Source organism: Mycteria americana, unplaced genomic scaffold, assembly GCF_035582795.1.
Source record: "Mycteria americana isolate JAX WOST 10 ecotype Jacksonville Zoo and Gardens unplaced genomic scaffold, USCA_MyAme_1.0 Scaffold_39, whole genome shotgun sequence".
NCBI classification, from domain to species: Eukaryota; Metazoa; Chordata; class Aves; order Ciconiiformes; family Ciconiidae; genus Mycteria; species Mycteria americana.
In genome coordinates this window covers 1,568,298-1,587,063 of record NW_027445626.1, presented here as the reverse complement: position 1 = coordinate 1,587,063, position 18,766 = coordinate 1,568,298, and the positions used below count along the sequence as shown (strand labels likewise).

Here is an 18,766-nt window from a genome sequence, read left to right as displayed (position 1 = left end):
TCCTTGCCCTGACTGGGGAGAGGCTGAGGCTGGAGACAGAGGGAGATGTGCTGGGTCACAGCTGTCACTGTGTTCCTGAGGGGCGAGCAGGGCTCTGTAGCAGCAAGAGGTTGCAAGAGGGGAGCCCAGCAGCTTGTTGGAGCTCATGAGCAGGTCTTTCTTCCTCTGTGCAGGGACTGATGGCTGTGAGGGGCTGCAGCTGCTCTAGCCAGTGCAGTCTGGTGGGTGAGTCTATTTGGGCACGGCTTTGCCAGCTGTCCTTGACACATCAGAGGTCTCGCTGTGACAGACCTCTGGAGGGAGGGTGCTGCCATTCAGGCCTCAGCTCAGGGAGTGCCTCTCCTTGGGACTGGGGGGACAGTGGCCTCCCCCATGGGCAGTATGCTCTGGTCTGCAAGCTGTGGTCCAGGTGCACGATGTGTGTGAGGATGGGAGCAGTCTGTGCACCATCAAGAATGACAAGGAGGAGAGAGACAAGGTCTTTGCAGAGACCCCACAAAGGAAAGGTGCCAATTGCTGTGGAGCAGGGAAGGAGGGACAGATGGAGAGCACCCCAAAGAAGCACTGAATGGAGAGTCCTGTTGAGGGGAAGGCTGGGGACTTTTGTAGCAAGAGGAAGGCTCCTTCTAACCTGCAGATCTGCAGCTACAGTGCAGGGGCAGTGCTCTGGCAAGAGGAGAAGGAGCAAGGAGGACAGGGTAGGCTGGAAGAAGCAGGCAGGCTCTGCAAAAAACTGAGCAAGGATACCACTGTATCAGCCCAGGGTTGAACCAAGGACCTTTAGATGTTCAGTCTAATGCTCTGCCAGCTGCGGTACTTCAGCCCTGCCCCAGCAGCCCTTGTCCCAATTCCATCCCTGCCAGGCCACAGGCTGACACACATGAGGAGCATTCCTTGGGGAGGGTCTCAGGGAAGAGCTGTTCCTGGCCCTGGGCAGAGGGACCTGTCCTCTCCCTGCCTCCATGGCCAGGTGGGCTCCAGATTTGGGTGGAGGCCAGCTTACACTAGGCATGCCAAAATCTGTGTGGGACTTCAGTCCAAACGTGACAGTGGCAAAGCAGGTGGGCCGGCCAGGCACTTGTAACTGCAACGGCTGAGGGTGGAAGAAGTGTGGGGCTGTTGGAAGACCTTATCTCCTTCCCCATGGAAGGCCTCCTCCCCACCCTTTTTTCCCCAGCTCAGCTTCACTCCTTTATTCCCAACTCTTCTACCTCCTCCCCTCTGAGCAGCGTTAGGCCATGGGGAATGGGGGTTGTGGTCAGTCCAGAACACTTCCTGCCTGCTGCTCCTTCCTTCTAACACTTTTCCCATGGGGTCCCTACTACAGGCTGCAGTCCTTCAAGATGAACCTGCTCCACTGGGGGCTCCCCACAGGCCACAGTTCTTTCAGGAATTACCCAACTTCTCCAGCATTGTGTCCTCCACGGACTGCAGGGCTTACATTCTCCACCATGGTCTTCTCCATAGGCTGCAGGAAAATACCTGCTGTGCTGTGGTATTCTCCATGGGCTGCAGGGGAATATCTGCTCTGGTGCCTGGACCACCAAGGGGGTGGTTCTCCTCCTTCTTCCCCGACCGTGGTGTTTGCAGGGCTGTTTCTCACACTTTTTTTTCCCCCTAACTCCTATCCCAGTCTGGCAATTTTTCCCCTTCTTAAACACATTTTCACACCAGTTCCACCAGCTTTGTTGCTGGGCTCAGTTTTGGCCAGCGGTGGGTCTATTTTGGAGCTGTCTGGACCCAGCCCTGTCTGGCATGGAGGCAGCCCTTGGTCTTCTCTCACAGAGGTCACACGTGCAGCCTCCTTCCTACCAAAACCTGGACATGGACACCAGTGCACTGTGTAAAACTTTGCCTTGCTAAATGACGACCCCTGGTCCTCCCTCATCAAGAGATCCAGCCTAGTTGCTGGGGAGGAAGAGAGAGCAAGAGAGAAGGCCTTGATGCTGTGAAAGCACTCTTCCGCAAATAGCTACAACACTGGTGTATTATAAACACTGCGTTGGTCACAAATCCCAAACATGGCACCATACGGGCTGCTATGCAGAAAATTAACTCCGTCCCAGCCAAAACCAGCACAATGTACCTGGAAATATTTCCCACGATTAGCTGCTCTATCACCTTCCCAGGGCTCGAGGAGAGGCTGACTGGCCTCTAGTTCCCCAGGTCCTCTTCTTGCCCTTCTTGAAAATAGCAGTGACATTTGATTTCTTCCAGTCTTCGGGCACATCCCCATCTCAATGCTCGGTAAAAGATTCTTGGGAGTGTCCTCGCAATGCCATCTGCCAGCTCCCTCAGCACTCATGGGTGCATCCCATCAGGGCCCGTGGACTTCTGTATGTCCAGTTTGCGTAAGAATTCCCTGACCTGATCCTCTTCCAGCAGGGCTATGTCTGCCTGGCTCCAGACTTGCCCCCCTCATCTCTGGCACCTGGTATTCCTGAAGGCTGGTCTTGCTAGTAAAAGAGGAGGTGAAGAAGGCATTCAGTACCTCAGCCTCTTCCAAAAGAAGAAAGAGGCAAGAGGAGGCAGCAGAAGAAGGAGGAGGCAAGAGGAGGACAAGGATGCAACAGAAGCAACAGGATTAAAAAGAGGAGGAGGCAAGAGGAGGCACCAGGAGGAGGAGGAGTCAACAGGAGGCCACAAGCAAAGGAGGAGGAGGAGGAGTCAACAGGAAGAGGAGGCAATGGGACACAAATGGAGAATGAGGCAATAAGAGGCAAGAGCAGGCAAAAGGAGGCAAGAGGAGGGAAATGGAGATGGACATAGCAGGACGTAAAGGACACAAGAGGAGGAAAGAGGAGGAGGAGGAAGACGCAACAGGAGGCCAATGGAGTTAAGAGGAGGAGGTGGAAGCAAAAGGAGGCAAGAGGCGGGCACTTGAGACAAGAGGACAAGGAGGAAAAAGAGAAGGTCCCCAGATGCAACAGGAGGAGGAAAAGGAAACAGAAGGCAACAGGAGGAAGAGGAGGTGTCAAGAGGACAAAAGAGGAGGGAAAAGCAGGAGGAGAAGGAGATGGAGAGAATAGGAGAAGGCAAGAGGAGGAGGAGGAGGAAGAGGCAAGAGGAGGCACCAGGAGCAGGAGAGAAGGAGGCAACAAATGGAAACAGGAGGCAAGAGGAGGAAGAGGAGGCAACAGAAGGCAAAAGGAGTGGGAGGAGGCAATAGGAAGAGGAGAAGGAAGGGAAGGAGGAGGCAACAGGTGGTAACAGGAGGACACAGCAGGAGGAGGCAACAAAAGGAGGAGGCAAGTAGAGGCAACAGAAGGAAGCAAGAAGAGGAGGAAAAGAAGGAGGAAGGAACAGTAGGCAAAAGGAGGAGGAAGACAAAGAAGGTACTAGGCAGAGCAGGAAGAAGAGGAGGAGGAGGAGAATTAGGAAAGGTCAAAGCAAGTGGCAAGAGGAGACAACAGGATGAGGAGGAGTATGTGGAGGAGAAGGAGGTGGAGGAGAGGAGGAGGCAACAATGAGGAACAAGAGGTAAGAGCAAGAGGAGGAAAAGGAGTCTGCTGGAGGCAACAGGATGCACCATCAGGAGAAAGAGAGGGAGGTAAAAGGAGGCAGAGCAGGGAAGAGGAGGAGGAAGAAGGGGAGGAAAGAGGAGGCAAGAGGAAATGGATGATGAGGAGGAAAAGGCAAGAAGAGCAGGAGAAGGAGGAGGCAGTAGGGGCAACAGGATGGTGGGGCAACAGGAGGCCACAAGAGGAGGAAGAGAAGGAGGAGGAGGCAAGAAGAGGCAAGAGGAGGCAACAGTAAGAGAAGGAAGCGTAAGAGGAGGAAGGGGAAAAGGAAGAGGAGGAGAAGAGAAGGAGGAGGAGGAGGAGGTGGAGGAGGAAGAAAAGGAGGAGGAAGAGGAGGAGAGGAGGAGGAGGGAACAGGAGGCATGAGGAGCCAAAAGGAAGAAGAGGCCTAGGATGCAACATTGGGACAAGAAAAGGCAATAGGAACAGGATGCGGAAAAGAAGGCAAGAGGAGGCAAGGGAAGGCAACAGAAGGAGGAAGAGGAGGCACAGGGGGTTGAGGAGGAGGAGGAGCAGGAGGAAGCAACAGGAGGTACCAGAAGGAGGAGACAATATGAGGCAAGAGGAGGAGGAGGAGGCAACAGGAGGCAAAAGGAGGACAAGGAAACAAGAGGCGACTCCTGTTGCCTCCTCCTCCCCCTGCGGCCTCCTTTTGCCTCTTGGTGCATTCTCCTCCTCCTCCTGCTCCTTTTTTTGCCTCCTGTTGCCTCCTGAGCTCCCTTTTTTCCCCTCTTGCCTCCTCTTCCTTTTTCCTCCTACTGTTGCATCCTGTTGCTTCCTCCTCTTCTTGCCTCCTCTTTCCTCTTATTGTCTCCTGGTGCCTTCTCCTACACCTCCTCCAGATTTCTGCTCTTGCCTCCTCTTGCCTCCTACCTCACCTCCTCCTCCTCCACGTGCCATCGCACTAACGGTGGTCCATTGGCCACCTTTGGTTCAAAAAGAAACTACTCCTCTCTAGTTCAAAAAGAAACTACTCCTTGGGCTCAAATGGAAAATCCAATGCTGAGCTGTCAGGACCACATTGGCTGCAGTTAGATGTAGGTTACCTGACACCCCTGTGACTTCAGAGGAACTCTAGTTGGCAGAGTTCCTCACAGCCCTCACTGGGGGCAAGGTGTCAGGGAGAGGGGAGCACGTTTCCGTTTCCCACATCCCAGGACAGTGCCCAAACCATCCTCCCCCCCTTGGCCTCTGGCATCTCATTTCTTGAGATGCACATTGGCTGGGGCTTCTGGCAGTAAACCTTCAACAATCCTTCAGGTGCTTGGGTGATTTCCCTAAGACGATCAGTATCTAAAAAAGAAGAAAAAGCAACACAAAGCAACCTACAAACAACCCGCCAACATGACTCTGCCTAAATCTCAATAGCTGCAACATAGCAGTTTGCATCTGTGATAGCCACTCTGGGCAATGCCAGTTCAATCAGTAGTTGCAATGTAAGCCATCATACCCCATCCTCAAGGACAACTCTAAAGCAGTTCAGATGAAGGGTGGTCTTTGAAAAGTCACTGGTTGCATCCCCAGCTGGCATGGACACTGCTGATTCCCCACTCCACAGTGGCAGAGCTTGGATGCCTTCTCGGGACACACTTTTTGCCAGGAAGCCACAGCCATGGGGGTATCTCACCTGGTTCTTACTGGCACTTCACTCAGCATCCATTTTGGTGCACATCTTTCTTTTCTGTGTCTACTCTGTCCACACATCAGAATCACAGAAAGACAAACACTTCATAAAAGTTTGTCATAAAGCCCTTCTTACAGGAAGGAAGTCTCCCCATCAGATCTGGAGGGAGCCAGGAAGATTGCCATCAGCACTAGGAAGATCCACGAAGCTCCAGGCCTTTTCTGAAGTGCAGCAAATTCTTGCAACCACGATTTGAGCCTGGAAGTGGGAAGGAGTTGATGTGTGTGGGTGGAAGTGGAATAAGTGTGTTGTGGGAGTATGTCAGGGCCCTTGCGCAAATCAAGCATGATGGAAACATTTCCATCTTGTGCACATGCATCCGCCGAGGAAATGGGGAAAGCCCGCTGCTGGGGCTGGATGTGCTCAGTCATGTCCCATGAGCTCACCTTGCTCTATTTTGCAAGAAAGAAGAAAATAGGAGGACTCAGTTTGCAATATCTAAGTCAGCCAGTGGGAAACAAATAAGTAATGACATTGTTGGAGGGGGGGTCAGATTATGAGAAGGAAAGAATGGGGAAGTAATGATTTCTATGTCTAAAAAATGGGGAAAATGAGACCCAGCTTGTGTATGTTTCTTCTGTGGAAAGATCTACTTTTTTTCCTGAGGGGCTGACCCTATCAGACTAGCTTTCACAGTTTTCCTCTGTTAGAAAGGGTAGAGAACACGAGGGATGGGATTCACCTACGCGCATTTAGACATGCCCAGTGGAAGGGCTTGAGTCAGCTGCCCACTTCTCACTGCCAATCTGGAAATGCCCTAAGGAATCCCAGACATGCAACAATCCCACCCCTCAAGCTTGGCTGGGTAAAGGAAGAGAAATCAGCATGTCTAGAGTAAGTTTTCTCCCACTCCTGGGCAGGTGTGGCATTTCAACAGCTCCCGCTTGCAGCATCCCAGTTGTGTCTACTTGAAAGAAAGAAGAAAGGCAGGGAATGTTTTTACACTCTTCAACACCGGACCTATCCTTCTTTAAGACACAAATGCTCTTCTCCCACTTCTCATTCCCCAAACACTCCCAAGATTCTGCACTTGTAAAGATATGCCTGGCACACAAAATATGCACTTACGAGTTGTCCACACTTGACACAACCACAACCTGATTATTCCTGGTGGATCACAACTAGTATGAGCTCTCGATGCAGGCCACAGTTTTTCTCAGTGCATTTCCAAGAGCCCCCTTGACTTCCCTGGTCCGCAGGCTGTAGAGGAGTGGATTGACCATGAGCATGAGGATGGTGTAGAAAAAGGAGAGCACTTCCTTGAGCTGCCTCAGTGAGGCTGTTCTGGGAATCATCTAGACAACGATGAGGGTACCATAGAAAAGAGTCACCACGATAAGGTGAGAGGAGCAGGTGGAGAAGGCCTTCTGCCTCCCCGTGGTGGCTGGGATCCTCAGGATCGCAGCTATGATGCAGATATAGGATGCCAATGTGAATACAAATGGGAAGACTACATCCAGAAAGCAGATGATGAAAGTAACCAGTCTCAGCACGGTGCTGTCACTGCAAGCAAGCTCTAGCAATGGGGCAAAATCACAGAAGAAATGATCACTTGCATTGGGACCACAGCACTGTGACTTGAAAAATAGCCTGGTGACTATGGTAGACATCAGTAATCCTGCTAGCCAAGAGCCAGCCACCAGCTGGAGACAGAGTTTCCGGTTCATGAGGCTTGCGTAGAGCAGGGGTTGACATATGGCCAAGTACCGATCAGAGGATGTGGTGGCCAGCAGGTAACACTCGGTACCTGCAAAACTGCCAAAGAAAAAGAGTTGTGTCATGCAGCCTTGAGCAGAAAGGGCTCTGTCCCTGCTTAGGAAGCTGGCCAGCAGCCTGGGCAGCATTCTGGAGGTACAGCACATTTCCACACTGGAGAAATTCCCCAGGAAGACCAACATGGGAGTGTGAAGGTGCTGATCTGCCACCACCAGCACAACAATGAGGATGTTAACAAACATGGTCCCCATGTAGATGATGAGAGAGAGGAGAAAGAGAGGCATCTGAAGCTTGGGGACATTACGCAGTGCCAGCAGGAGGAACTCCACTGGTGATGTCCGGTTGTCCCATTCCTCTTTCTCCATGAAGCACTGTAGGACTTTCTTTTCCCCTCTTGGCAGGAAGGGAACCTGAGGAAGGGCATGCGCTTCTGTGTTTGTTGCAAAAAGGAACTGGGAAGCAGCGACTGCCAGAGACAACATGGAGGTTTTCCCTCATCTGCCTGAATTCACACTTGGTTTAGGGGCTCCATTCCTCGTGAAAGGGCAGGAACAGGGTCTCTGAGAGGGCCAAACTACTCTTCTTAGAAGAACCTCCTCTGATTAGAGCGATGATTTGCCGCAATGAGGTGCCTATTTCTGTGGAATGAAAGAGAAGGTTCATTTGCTCACATTAGATGATGACGCTTGAAGTTCTTCCCAGTAGTACCCAGCACAGGCCTTAGCCAAGTCCTGCTTTCCAGCAGCAGAAAGATGGGTCAGACAGGAAAGCCCCATCATGCAAAAAAGCCTTTAGGGGAACGCATCGTGCCATAGACTCTTTCTTCACACTGAGGAAGAATGGACACGAAACAGGATTAGCGGTCTCAACTCCCTGAAGCATTTGCTTTCTGATGAGCCCATTCTGTCCCTGGCAGTGCATCTCTTTCCACAGAGCAAGAGTGGCCAGCAGTTACTAGCTTGGTAGTTGAAGGCACTGCAAAGGGTCTGTTAGACAGGAGACTTATAAGCAGATGTGAACTTGGGAGGGAAGGACAGGGAAAACCGAATTCCAGAGAAGAGGTAACTGAGTTGTTTAAGCCAAATGAGGAAAGGCGATGTTGCATGAGGAGGAGGCGAAAAGGACAGGGGTGATGACCACTGGCTGAACAGCTTTTCCTCCTCTCCTTCAATTTCTGAATGCATTTGGGCTGCTTCCCTGAAGCAGCACAGCACCTGGACCTCAGTATTCCCATCTCAGGTCTCAGGGCTCCGTATTCTGCACTGCAATAAAGACAGAGTTGTGTCCCGAGGGCAAGTGGGGGCTGAGGCAGGGCAGGATCATAATTAAGCACAGGGTTCCACTAAATGCCTGATACATGCCTGCTTGCCTGCCCAGGGAACATCTGTGGCTGAAAGAGAGAGCACTTTGCCCACACCTCCTCTTTGGGTTTTCATAACACTCAGCTCAGAAAAAACACTGTCCCGATGATTCCCCGTGTCAAACTTGATACCTTTTACAGCGACATGGTGATGGCCAAGGCAGGCACCTTGGCAGCCCAGAGAGTTCCTGGGATGGAGGAGCCCTTTTACTGAGTGATCCACCCAACCTACACCGGGATGCCTTATTCCTGAAGGTGCTTCCTTGGGCAGGGTGCCTCAGATTCACTGCTCTCTGGACATCACATGCCACGTTGATGGCTGAGAGACATCTGTGAGATAGCTGAGGGATTGAGATTGATCCCTATGATACAAGCAAGATGGAGAAAGAGACAGAGAGAGATTCGGAGAGCTAAGAAAATAAGGGACATGTATTGGCACACTGGCCCCATACACTCTGCCCCAACCTCTTCACGTCCACTGAGGTGTGTGAGTGCCCACCAGCTTATGCCCCACAGCTCTGACTGTAGTGACAACCACGCTGCCGGTATCTCTGTTCAGCAGTGTCAAGGACACAGGGAGGGTCTCTAGAGGAAAGAGTGAGCTGGAATGAGAAGACATGCAGGACAGGACTGTACCAGGCCACATGGTCTCACTTCATAGTTGCCACTGTGCAAAGAGCCACTGGCACGTTAAGCCCACCCGCCTCAGCAAATCCAGCACCTACCTGTAATCCCCAGCATGATGTGATAACCTTTCCTTTGAGTCTTCAGCAGCACCTGAATGTCTCCAGCTCTGCAGTGCCTGCTGGGTTTATAGAAGAGTCTCCTGAAGGTTCCTGCTGCAGCTCAGAGTTCTCTTTGTGTCGCAGAAAGTGAGCACTGCGCAACTGAAGCCCTGTGGGGATGGAAGCCCTGAGCTGCCCTCCCCTGGACCTCTGTGCTCTTAGGAAGAGGGGAAAGGAGGCAGGGGAAGGAGCCATGAGCTCTTCACACTCCTGGAGCAGAACTCCAATGAGATATGTGCCACAGCTGCTCCTTCCAGACTCCAGGAATGGCCAGTGGGGAGAAAGGAGGCATTTCTTCCAAGCTGAGGAGACTGGCAATGTGGGACAGGATGAATCACCCTCAGGGGTGCCAGGCTCTGCCCGTTGAGGAGAGAGGAAACCCAAACCCCTCCCAGGGGCAAAGGTGCCTAACTTGCTGGCGGCTAAAGGGAGCTCAGGTACTGATCTACTACAGTCCTACCGCTGTAGGTGACTGAGCTTGAGCTTTTGCTCAAATACAGCCAGTGGTTTAATCTCAGCAAGTTTCCCACATGAAGCCAGTGCAGAGGTTCCCCTACACCAGACTAGAGGCAAAGAACAAGCCAGGCACTTGGGATCTAAGACTAGCCTGAGCCCCAAGCTACAATGTCAAGGCAAACATGGAGTGCTGCCCTATATTGAACATCCCATTTTACTCCTTGTGGAAGTGCTACCCATTCTGCCCTGGGACAGAGCCTGAGGGGACAACACAGTCTGTGGAGAAGCTTTCTTTCACTGCTTCAAACCCGCCATCTCCTCCCCTCCCTCTCCTCCCCTTGCATTTTGAATCCTCCTACTCTGGGAGTCATCTGCTCTGCTCCTTTCTATGTCTGAAAACAAATGTAAAGATGAAGGGAAACACACCAGTCTTTCTTGCATATCTTTTTCTTGTGCTGCCTTCTGTTAGATGTGGATTCTGATTTAAAAAATAATAGCTTAATAAATCAGTGGTTTGAGACTTGAATAGTGAGTGTCATCTACTTCACTGCAGGTGCCTGTGAGAACTGGTTTTCCCGAGGCTCCCTCTGTAGTCAAGGGAGACAAGACAAAACGCTAGAGGCTGGTTCCTCCCAACCTATGTCTGGCATGCCAAAGAAAGGTTGCAAACCTCTTCCAGACACTCTTCTCTTGCTCTCCATTTAGGTCAGGACATTGGATAGTAATAGCAATGAGCAACTGTTTGGAAACAAGTGCATTTCAGTGCAGATGGATGTCAGATGAGAGAGTCTGTGTGCCAGATTGTGTGGGATCATGATGAATTTCGGTCATTATTTAGCGTACTAAAGAAGACGAGTTATACTTGGTCCCTATTCCACCCCCTCCCCTTTCCTGAAGAAGCAGAGAGCAAGAAGCTGTGGAAGAAAGCAGGGCATTGCAAAAGAGATCCTTGATATTCATTCTTTTGAAATGAACAGATTCTCAGGGATTCCTCGTCCAAAAAGGCAAGTACTGAAAAGCAGAAAGAATAGCTTTCAACATACTGATTGATTTGATTTGATTTGATTTGATTTGATTTGATTTGATGGTTTAGCATTTGTGCAATAGAAGAGATGAGTTTGGCACTTAGGTGTGACAGATGTTTGCAAGAGGTCTGAGTGAATTTGGAATTTCCCAGGAATGGGGTGAAATAGCTAACAGCCTCTTTACAATCTTCTCTTCTGGAGAAAGAATCCTCTGTGAGTGTTTGAAAAAGGTAGAAAGAAGACAACAAATTCCCTGAGGACTCTAACTGAAATGTCAAACGGAACAATCAGGGTGTGAGAACTGCTTGAAGGACTATGTTTGTGTTAGATAGGAAGACTGCAAGAAAGGGAAGAAGCAGAGAAGGAAGAACTTTTCATGCAGACTGTAAAATCATCACACTTGTTTTTTGCCATGCTCCTGTCTCAGCAGGATGAACTGAAATTCAGCATGGGAGCAGAAAATGAAACTGCAGTGACTGAGTTCATCCTAGCGGGTTTCTCAGGGCTTGATCAAAGACTACAGCTATTTATCTCTCTGGTCCTTCTGCTCCTATACCTGACAACAGTGATGGGGAAGGCAACCATCATTTTCCTCGTGTGTGTGTATCACCGCCTGCAAACCCCCATGTACTTTTTCATCAGCAATCTGGCCTTCCTGGAAATCTGGTTTACATCCTCCACAAGCATCAAATTGTTTGTGATCCTGGGTTCTGGTAGGAGAACCATCTCACTAAGCAGCTGCTTTGCCCAATCCTGTTTCTATTTTGCCCTGGGCTGTACCGAGTTGGTTCTACTTGTTGTCATGTCCTTTGACCGTTATGTTGCCATCTGCCAGCCTTTGTGTTATGCTGCCATCATGAAGCTTCAGCTCTGCGTCCACCTGGTCATTGCTGCTTGGGTCATAGGCATCACAGTCTTGAGTTAGCATCTGGTCCTCCTCTACAAGCTGACTTTCTGTGGCTCGAACGAGATCCACCATTTTTTTGGTGACAACTCCCCCTTATTCAACCTGTCCTGCTCTGACACCAGCTTGCTGTGGAAAATAGAGTCTGTTTTATTATCATGTCTCATACTGGGTTCCCTATGTTTCACTCTGGCATTTTACATGGGCATCCTTTTCTGTATTCTACACCTGCCAGCAGCCTCTGGGAGGAAAAAAAGCTTTTACTACATGTTCTTCCCATCTCACCACCTTGGCCATTGCATATGGGAGCTGCATTGCTCCCTATGTGCGTCCTTCCGAGGATGTTTCCTTGGAGACAAACAGAATTGTAGCTTTGCTGAACACTGTCCTGTACCCATTCTTAAATCCGTTCATCTACAGTCTTAGAAACAAGACTGTGATACTGGCCCTGAACGAAGCCGTTGCAACAACACGGCTTTTCCCCTAATCATGATGCATTTCTGGACAGCAATTCCCATGAGCTGCTATCATATGTTAAATAACACCAATGCATATGTATGTAACCTGCAAATACAGAAGCCTCAGGAGATTTATGTTCTTGTTGGATTGTTTTTTGGTTAAGTGAGAAGAAGCTCATCTGCACACACCAAGAAGGCACTAACAATGGCAGGAGGAGTAAGTCAGTTAATACCCTGCCCCAGCTGCTCCCAGACCCATCACAGGAGAGCCACCAGCTCATCAAGAGCCCATCCCCACAAACCCAGAAGAGCACAGAGGCACAGTGGCAGGTGGGACCCCAAATTACAGGCTCCTGAGGAATGAAGACCTTGTCCCAGCTCCTTCCAGGGCTGCCATGGGAGAGCCATCAGCCCCGTTGTCCAGGTGTGAAACCCATCAAGATGAGTCTCTGAGAGGAGGTCTCTGGATCAGCATTTGCACTAAGGGCATTGTTGCCTAGGGGTATAGGACACATTATGGGATGCAGGGAAGAGCATTTTTGGATTGCATGAGACTTATTATGGAAGTTTAGGGGAGGACCCCGACCAGTGCCGTCTGTCCTGTCTTCAAATTAAACTTAATTTCTAACTCTTTCCTGTGTGAGGCAATCCCTTTTCTGCATGAACATGTGAGCACAGGGGTGTGAGTGCAGCAATTGGAGCAGGGGGTCAGACAGCCCCTATGTCAATAGTGCCAGCACCTGAGAGACTGGAGTGTGTGTGGAAGGGGGTGTGTGTGTGACTGGGGTGTTCTGTACTAGCACCTGGAATGGGGCTGTGGCCTCAGGGGCTCGTATGTCCAGGTGCCTGCAACTGGGGAGGCTGGTATCCAGGGGCAGCGACTGAGGAGACTGAGTGTCTGAGCCCAGCTGCTGGAGGGATCCACCTTGTACAGCTACAGAGAATAGAATAGAATAGAATAGAATAGAACAGAATAGAATAGAATAGAATAGAATAGAATAGAATAGAATAGAATAGAATAGAATAGAATAGAATAGAATGGAATGGAATGGAATAGACTAGAATAGAATAGAATAGAATAGAATAGAATAGAATAGAATGGAATGGAATGGAATAGAATAGAATAGAATAGAATAGAATAGAATAGAATAGAATAGAATAGAATGGAATGGAATGGAATGGAATGGAATGGAATGGAATATAACGGAATAGAATAGAATAGAATAGAATAGAATAGAATAGAATAGAATAGAATAGAATAGAATAGAATAGAATAGAATGGTTCAGTTGGAAGGGACCTACAATGATCTTCTAGTCCAAATACCTGACCTCTTCAGGTCTGAGCAAAAGATAAATCATGTTATTAAGGGCATTGTCCAAATGCCTCTTTAAACAGTGACATGCATGGGGCATCAACCACCTCTCTAGGAAGCCTGTTCCAATGTTTGACCACCCTCTTGGTAAAGCAATGCTTCCTAACCTCCAGTCTAAACCTCCCCTGGCGCAGCTTTGAACCATTCCCCTGTGGCCTGTCAGTGGATACCAGGGATCAGAGATCAGCACCTCCCTCTCCACTTCCCCTCCTCAAGAAGCTGTAGAGAGCAAGGAGGTTGCCCCTCAGCCTCCTGTTCTCCAAACTAGACAAGCCCAGCATCCTCAGCCGCTCCTCACAGGACATTCCTTCCACCCTTTCACCAGCTTTATTGCCCTCCTCTGGACTCATTTGAGTACCTTGCATCCTGCTTAAATTGTGGGGCCCAGAACTGCACACAGTACTCACAGTGAGTCTGCACCATTGCTAAATGCAGCGGGATAATCCCCTCTTTTGGCCGGCTGGCCATGCTGTGTCTGATGCACCCCAGGATGCGGTTTGCCCTCTTGGCTGCCAGGGCACACTGCTGACTGCTACTGAGCCTGCTGTCAACCAGCACCCCCAGAGCCCTTGCTGCAGGGCTGCTCTCCAGCCACTCCTCTCCCAGTCTATACTTGTCCAGCATTATTTTGTGCTAGGGGCAGAGTCCGGCATTTGTTCACATTAAACATGGTGAGAGTTGCCTCCTCTGGGTCATGGATACACATGTTCAACTGCACAGCGCCCAGGAACTTCAGCAGAGGGGATCTCATAATCAGTGTGCCAACCAGCTGCCTTCTGCTGCCTTATCAGGGCTGCTGGCAAATGTGAGCCTAAAAGCACATATTCCAGCCATGAGTCGAGGCCTGAGCTACCAGCTGCTTCCGAAAGAAGTGACCTCACAGTCCCTTTCGCAGCCATGTTCCTGCTGCTGGCCTATCAACTCCAAAGACAGAAGTGACCTCACAGCCACCTTCACAGCCACGTGCCTCCTGCTGTGCCATGAGACCCTGAAGCACAGCTGACCACACCATAGCATTCCCACCCATCTCCTCCTTGTGGCCTATGAGCTGGTCAGATACAGGTCACCTCACATTCCTCTTCCAGAACCATGTGACTGCTCCGAGACCTCACGATCCCTGCCCTGCCCCAAGGGGCCAAACAGCTTAAGTAAGGGTGAGGAGAGGGGACAGTGATGAGTGGGTCAGAGCGTAGGAAAGAGGGCTTCAGGGGTTAGGTGTTCAGGTTAGGGCTTTGGGTTTAGAGCTCACCTTTCAGGCTTAAGGGTTAGGCAAAGGCCTAGGGGGAAGGTTTGGTGGTGTGGTGAGGGTGTCTGGTAGTGTTTAAGGTGTGGGCGAGCTTTGTGGGTTAGAGTTTTGTTTAGGGCTGGGCTCAGGGCTAAGATTAAGGCTAGGATCTTAATGCTAAGGTTAAAGGCTAGGGTGAGTAAGAGGATAAGAGTAAGGATAAGGGACTATGGGTTTGGGATTTCGCTTAGTCGTAAGGTTTTAGGTTAGGGATAGCCTAACCTCAGGTAGGTTAGTGACAGTGGATTACTGTCAGGGGTAGGAGTAGCATTTAGGGGTCATGTTAGGGCTGAAGGTTACTGGTTAGAGATAGTGTAAGGGCTTAACATGAATGTTTTCACAGTCTGTGTTTTCACAGCAACATCACTATAAGCCATTTGACCTCTACAAACCTTTTGTGTCTGTTGGCCAAGCCTCTCTTCCCTCCCCCAAATCTCCCATTTCTCTTGCCCAGGCTCCTCCTCACCTCCCCAAATGTGTCATCTTGTTGGGGGCAGCTTTCGCATGACCTTCCTGACCTGAGAATATCTCTCTCCCCACTGCTGACCACTCAGAAGTGACCTCACAGCCAGCATCCAAGGGGACACATTGTGCTGCTGTGCTTGAAAGTCCTCTTCACAGCCTCTTCACAGCCCACCCAGCAGCGCTGGAGGAAGGCGATGCCCTGCACCCTGCCAGAGATAACCTGCCTGCAAACCAGCTCATCACCAGAAGGGTTCCTGGGTTACCTTTCCCACACAGTGCTTCAGTTACCCCAGGGTATCTTGGATGCAATGGCCACCTCTGTGCGAACAACTGACTCAAGCCCAGAATGTCAATTTTAGAAAAAAAGTTGAAACCTGTGCAGAAAAAGAACGCTATGTAACAGCTGAAAAAGTCTTAATTTCCAGGGTTGCTAGGCTTTGGATGATTTTTTAAAGAGATTTTGCGGATTCCTGAGGGATGCTGCTAGTATCTGGCTCCTCGGAGGACTTTGTACCACTAATGGCAGTTGTTCCTGATAGTCCAGCCAACTTCCCACCCACGACGTCATCCACTTCTTCAGTCCAGATGCCAACAGCCTGCTCTAAGAAGACTACGGGAGATCACATCCAAGGACCTGCAAAAGTCCAGGCACACAACATGCTCTTCTTTCACCTCCCACATGGGTTCAGCAACCTCTTTCTTGTCCTTCAAGTGCCTGGAGATGGCTGCAGGAGGACTTGCCCCATCACCTTCCCAGGGACTGAGGGGAAGCTGACCAGCCTGTCATTCTCCCAGTCCTCCTTCTTGCCCTTCTTGAACATGGGTTTGATATTCTCTGAGGACCTTTTCTGAGGACCTTGGAACCTCTCTGATCTCTCTGGCTTTTCCAACATGTTTGTTGGAAAGAGGTCTGACGACGACACCAGCCAGCTCCACCAGCACCTACCTCTCTGCCTCTGCCCACACCAAAAGCCTCTCCATGTCCCATGCTTCCAGGGGAGTGCCCAGGACACAGCACATGCCAGTCCAGGTCCTCTGGGCTGGTTCAAAAGAGAACCAGAAGTGATTTCTTCCTGCAGGCCCACAGCTGCCATGGGCTCTCAGTGCAGCTCACAGCTTTCCTGAGTGTTTTTCTCAGTGTCCACTCCCCCAACCTTTCTAATCCACGGGCTGTAGATGAGGGGATTGAGCAGGGGCCTGAGGATGGTGTAGAAAAAGGGCTTTGCCAAACTCTCTCAGGACGGCTGTTCTGGGCAACACACACCCAAGGATGAGGGTGTCATAGAAAACAGTGGCACTAGTGAGCTGAGAGGAGCAGGTGGAGAAGGCCTTCTGCCTGCGCATACTGGATGGGAGATCTGCCCCAGCACTGCAGCTGTGATGCATGCACAGGATGCCCATGTGAACAGGAAGGGGAGGATGGGATCTAAAAAGCAGGTTCTAAAAGGCAAGAGCATGAGTGTCACGGTGTCACTGTGTGAGAGCTCCAGCAATGGGGTGAATTCACAGAAGAAGTGGTCCACTCCAGTGGGGCCACAGAACTCTCTCTGGGACATGACTGAAATGATTACTGTAGTTGCCAGAAATCCCCCTAGCCAAGGTGCAGCTGTCCTCTGGAGACAGATGTCCCCGTTCATGAGTCTTGTAGAGAGCAGGGGGTGGCACACAGCCCGCTACTCATCATAGGATGTGGTCACCAGTAGTAAACCCTCTGTACATGCCAAATGTGCAGGAAACAGTACTAACAAAGTGATGAGCAGAGATGGTGCTGTCCCCAGTCATGAAGTGGGCCATCACCTGGGGCAGGGTGCTGGATCTGTAGAAGGTCTCCAGGGAAGACAAATGCCCCAAGAAGCAGCTCATGGGAGTGTACAGATGCCGGTTTGCCACCACCAGCATGATGATGAGAGTTTTCCCAAGCACAAACACCATGCAGGTCATGAGAGAGAGGAGGAAGAGATTTGTCTAAGGGCTGGGAACATTCTCCCTTCCAGGTAGGGGGGACTCCGTGATTGCCCCATTGCCCTGTCTCCAAGGAAGCTTTTAGGTCCTTCTTTTCCCCTCTAACTTGGGAGGGAACCAATGAGGAAAAACATTTGGCTCGGTTTTAGTTGCTTGGGTCTCAGACAGAGCAGACAATGCAAGTACATTTATTTTGTTTAATTAGAGAAGGAGTATAGCTCCTTATTTACCCAGTTGCTGGGTCACACTAGTGAGGTAGATAATGAAGCAGAAGTGGAGTGTCCATATCTCTTTGTGGACAACATGATCACAAGTGAAAAAAGCAATAAAATAAAAAAGCAAGAATGACAAGCACAGAAACTAATAAAGAAAGGCTGGGCCTGTACTGAGTGACATTATGAGCCATCTGTTGAAGAAGATGGACACACTACAGTTTTTGGAAAACATTCAGTCATCAGTTTCCAGACTGCTACCTTGAGCTCCTGGTTCCTCAAGCTGTAGATGAGGGGGTTGACTGCTGGAGGCACCATCGAGTACAGACCAGCAACCACTAGATTCAGGGATGGGGAGGAGATGGAGGGAGGCTTCAGGCAGGCAAACAAGGCAGTGATCAAAAACAGAGAGACCACAGCCAGGTGCGGGAGGCACGTGGAAAAGGCTTTGTGCCGTCCCTGCTCAGAGGGGATCCTCAGCACAGCCCTGAAGATCTGCACATAGGACAGCACAATGAAAACAAAACACCCCAAAAAGACAAAAGCACTGAACACAAGAAGTCGAAATTCCCTGAGGTAGACATCTGAGCAGCAGAGCTTGAGGATCTGGGGAAATTCACAGAAGAACTGCTCCACAGCATTGCCCTTGCAGAGTGGTATTAAAAATATATTGGCAGTGTGCATCAGAACATAGAGGAAACCACTGCCCCAGGCAGCTGCTGCCATGTGGACACAAGCTCTGCTGCCCACGAGGGTCCTGTAGTGCAGGGGCTTGCAGATGGCAATGTAGCGGTCATAGGCCATGACAGTGAGAAGAAAATACTCAGCTGAAATGAAAAGGACAAACAGAAAGACCTGTGCAACACATCCTGTGTAGGAGATGGCCCTGGTGTCCCACAGGGAATTGGCCATGGCTTTGGGGACAGTGGTGGAGATGGAGCCCAGGTCAAGGAGGGAGAGGTTGAGGAGGAAGAAGTACATGGGGGTGTGGAAGTGGTGGTCACAGGCTACGGTGGTGATGATGAGACCGTTGCCCAGGAGGGCAGCCAGGTAGATGCCCAGGAAGAGCCAGAAGTGCAAGAGCTGCAGCTCCCGTGTGTCTGCAAATGCCAGGAGGAGGAATTCAGTGATGGAGCTGGCATTGGACATTTGCTGCTTCTGGGCATGGGCACCTGTCCAAGGAGGAAAAGGCAGTGAGAAGTTAAGGCAGAGTTCTCTGAGCAAAACCTATTCCAGTTCTCATGGAAACCCCCCAGACTTCCTTGCCCCTTTCAGGTAGACCTTTGTCATGTCCCTTTTATGAGCTCTGCGTGGTGTTGGCAGAGGGTGCCATTGGCAGCAGGGAGCTCTGCTGTGGACTCTTGACGTGTCCGTCCTGCCCTATAGCAAAAGGTAAACAGGAACACAGGGCCATCTCGGATTAAATCCGCCTTTGATACCAATGAGCTTTGCAGCATTATTGCTCCCATTTCACCTGAGAGCAGAGGAGAGCTGTGGGGATTTTGGTTTGTGTATTTTGTTCTAGTTGCCTCACCACAACTGAGGAGTGTTTTTAAGGCA

The 18,766-nt window shown here is 50.4% G+C and overlaps 2 protein-coding genes and 1 pseudogene across 2 annotated transcripts; 1 reads left to right on the top strand and 2 right to left on the bottom strand.

Moving 5' to 3' along the window:
• Positions 1 to 6,326: 6,326 nt before the first annotated feature.
• On the bottom strand, positions 6,327 to 7,286 carry LOC142403613 (olfactory receptor 10A7-like). The gene is given in 1 exon segment (XM_075489852.1): positions 6,327 to 7,286. A coding segment is annotated over 1 exon segment (960 nt).
• Positions 7,287 to 10,959: 3,673 nt separating this feature from the next.
• On the top strand, positions 10,960 to 11,938 carry LOC142403635 (olfactory receptor 6E1-like; annotated as a pseudogene).
• A 5,451-nt stretch (positions 11,939 to 17,389) lies between these two features.
• LOC142403611 (olfactory receptor 14I1-like) lies at positions 17,390 to 18,355 on the bottom strand. The gene has a single exon (XM_075489851.1). The coding sequence runs from the start codon at positions 18,353 to 18,355 to the stop codon at positions 17,390 to 17,392; it is 966 nt and encodes a 321-aa protein (XP_075345966.1).
• Positions 18,356 to 18,766: the final 411 nt, after the last annotated feature.

What these genes read in the sequence shown, in the direction of transcription:
- LOC142403611 (XM_075489851.1), bottom strand. Translation starts at nt 18,355, where the DNA reads ATGTCCAATGCCAGCTCCATCACTGAATTCCTCCTCCTGGCATTTGCA.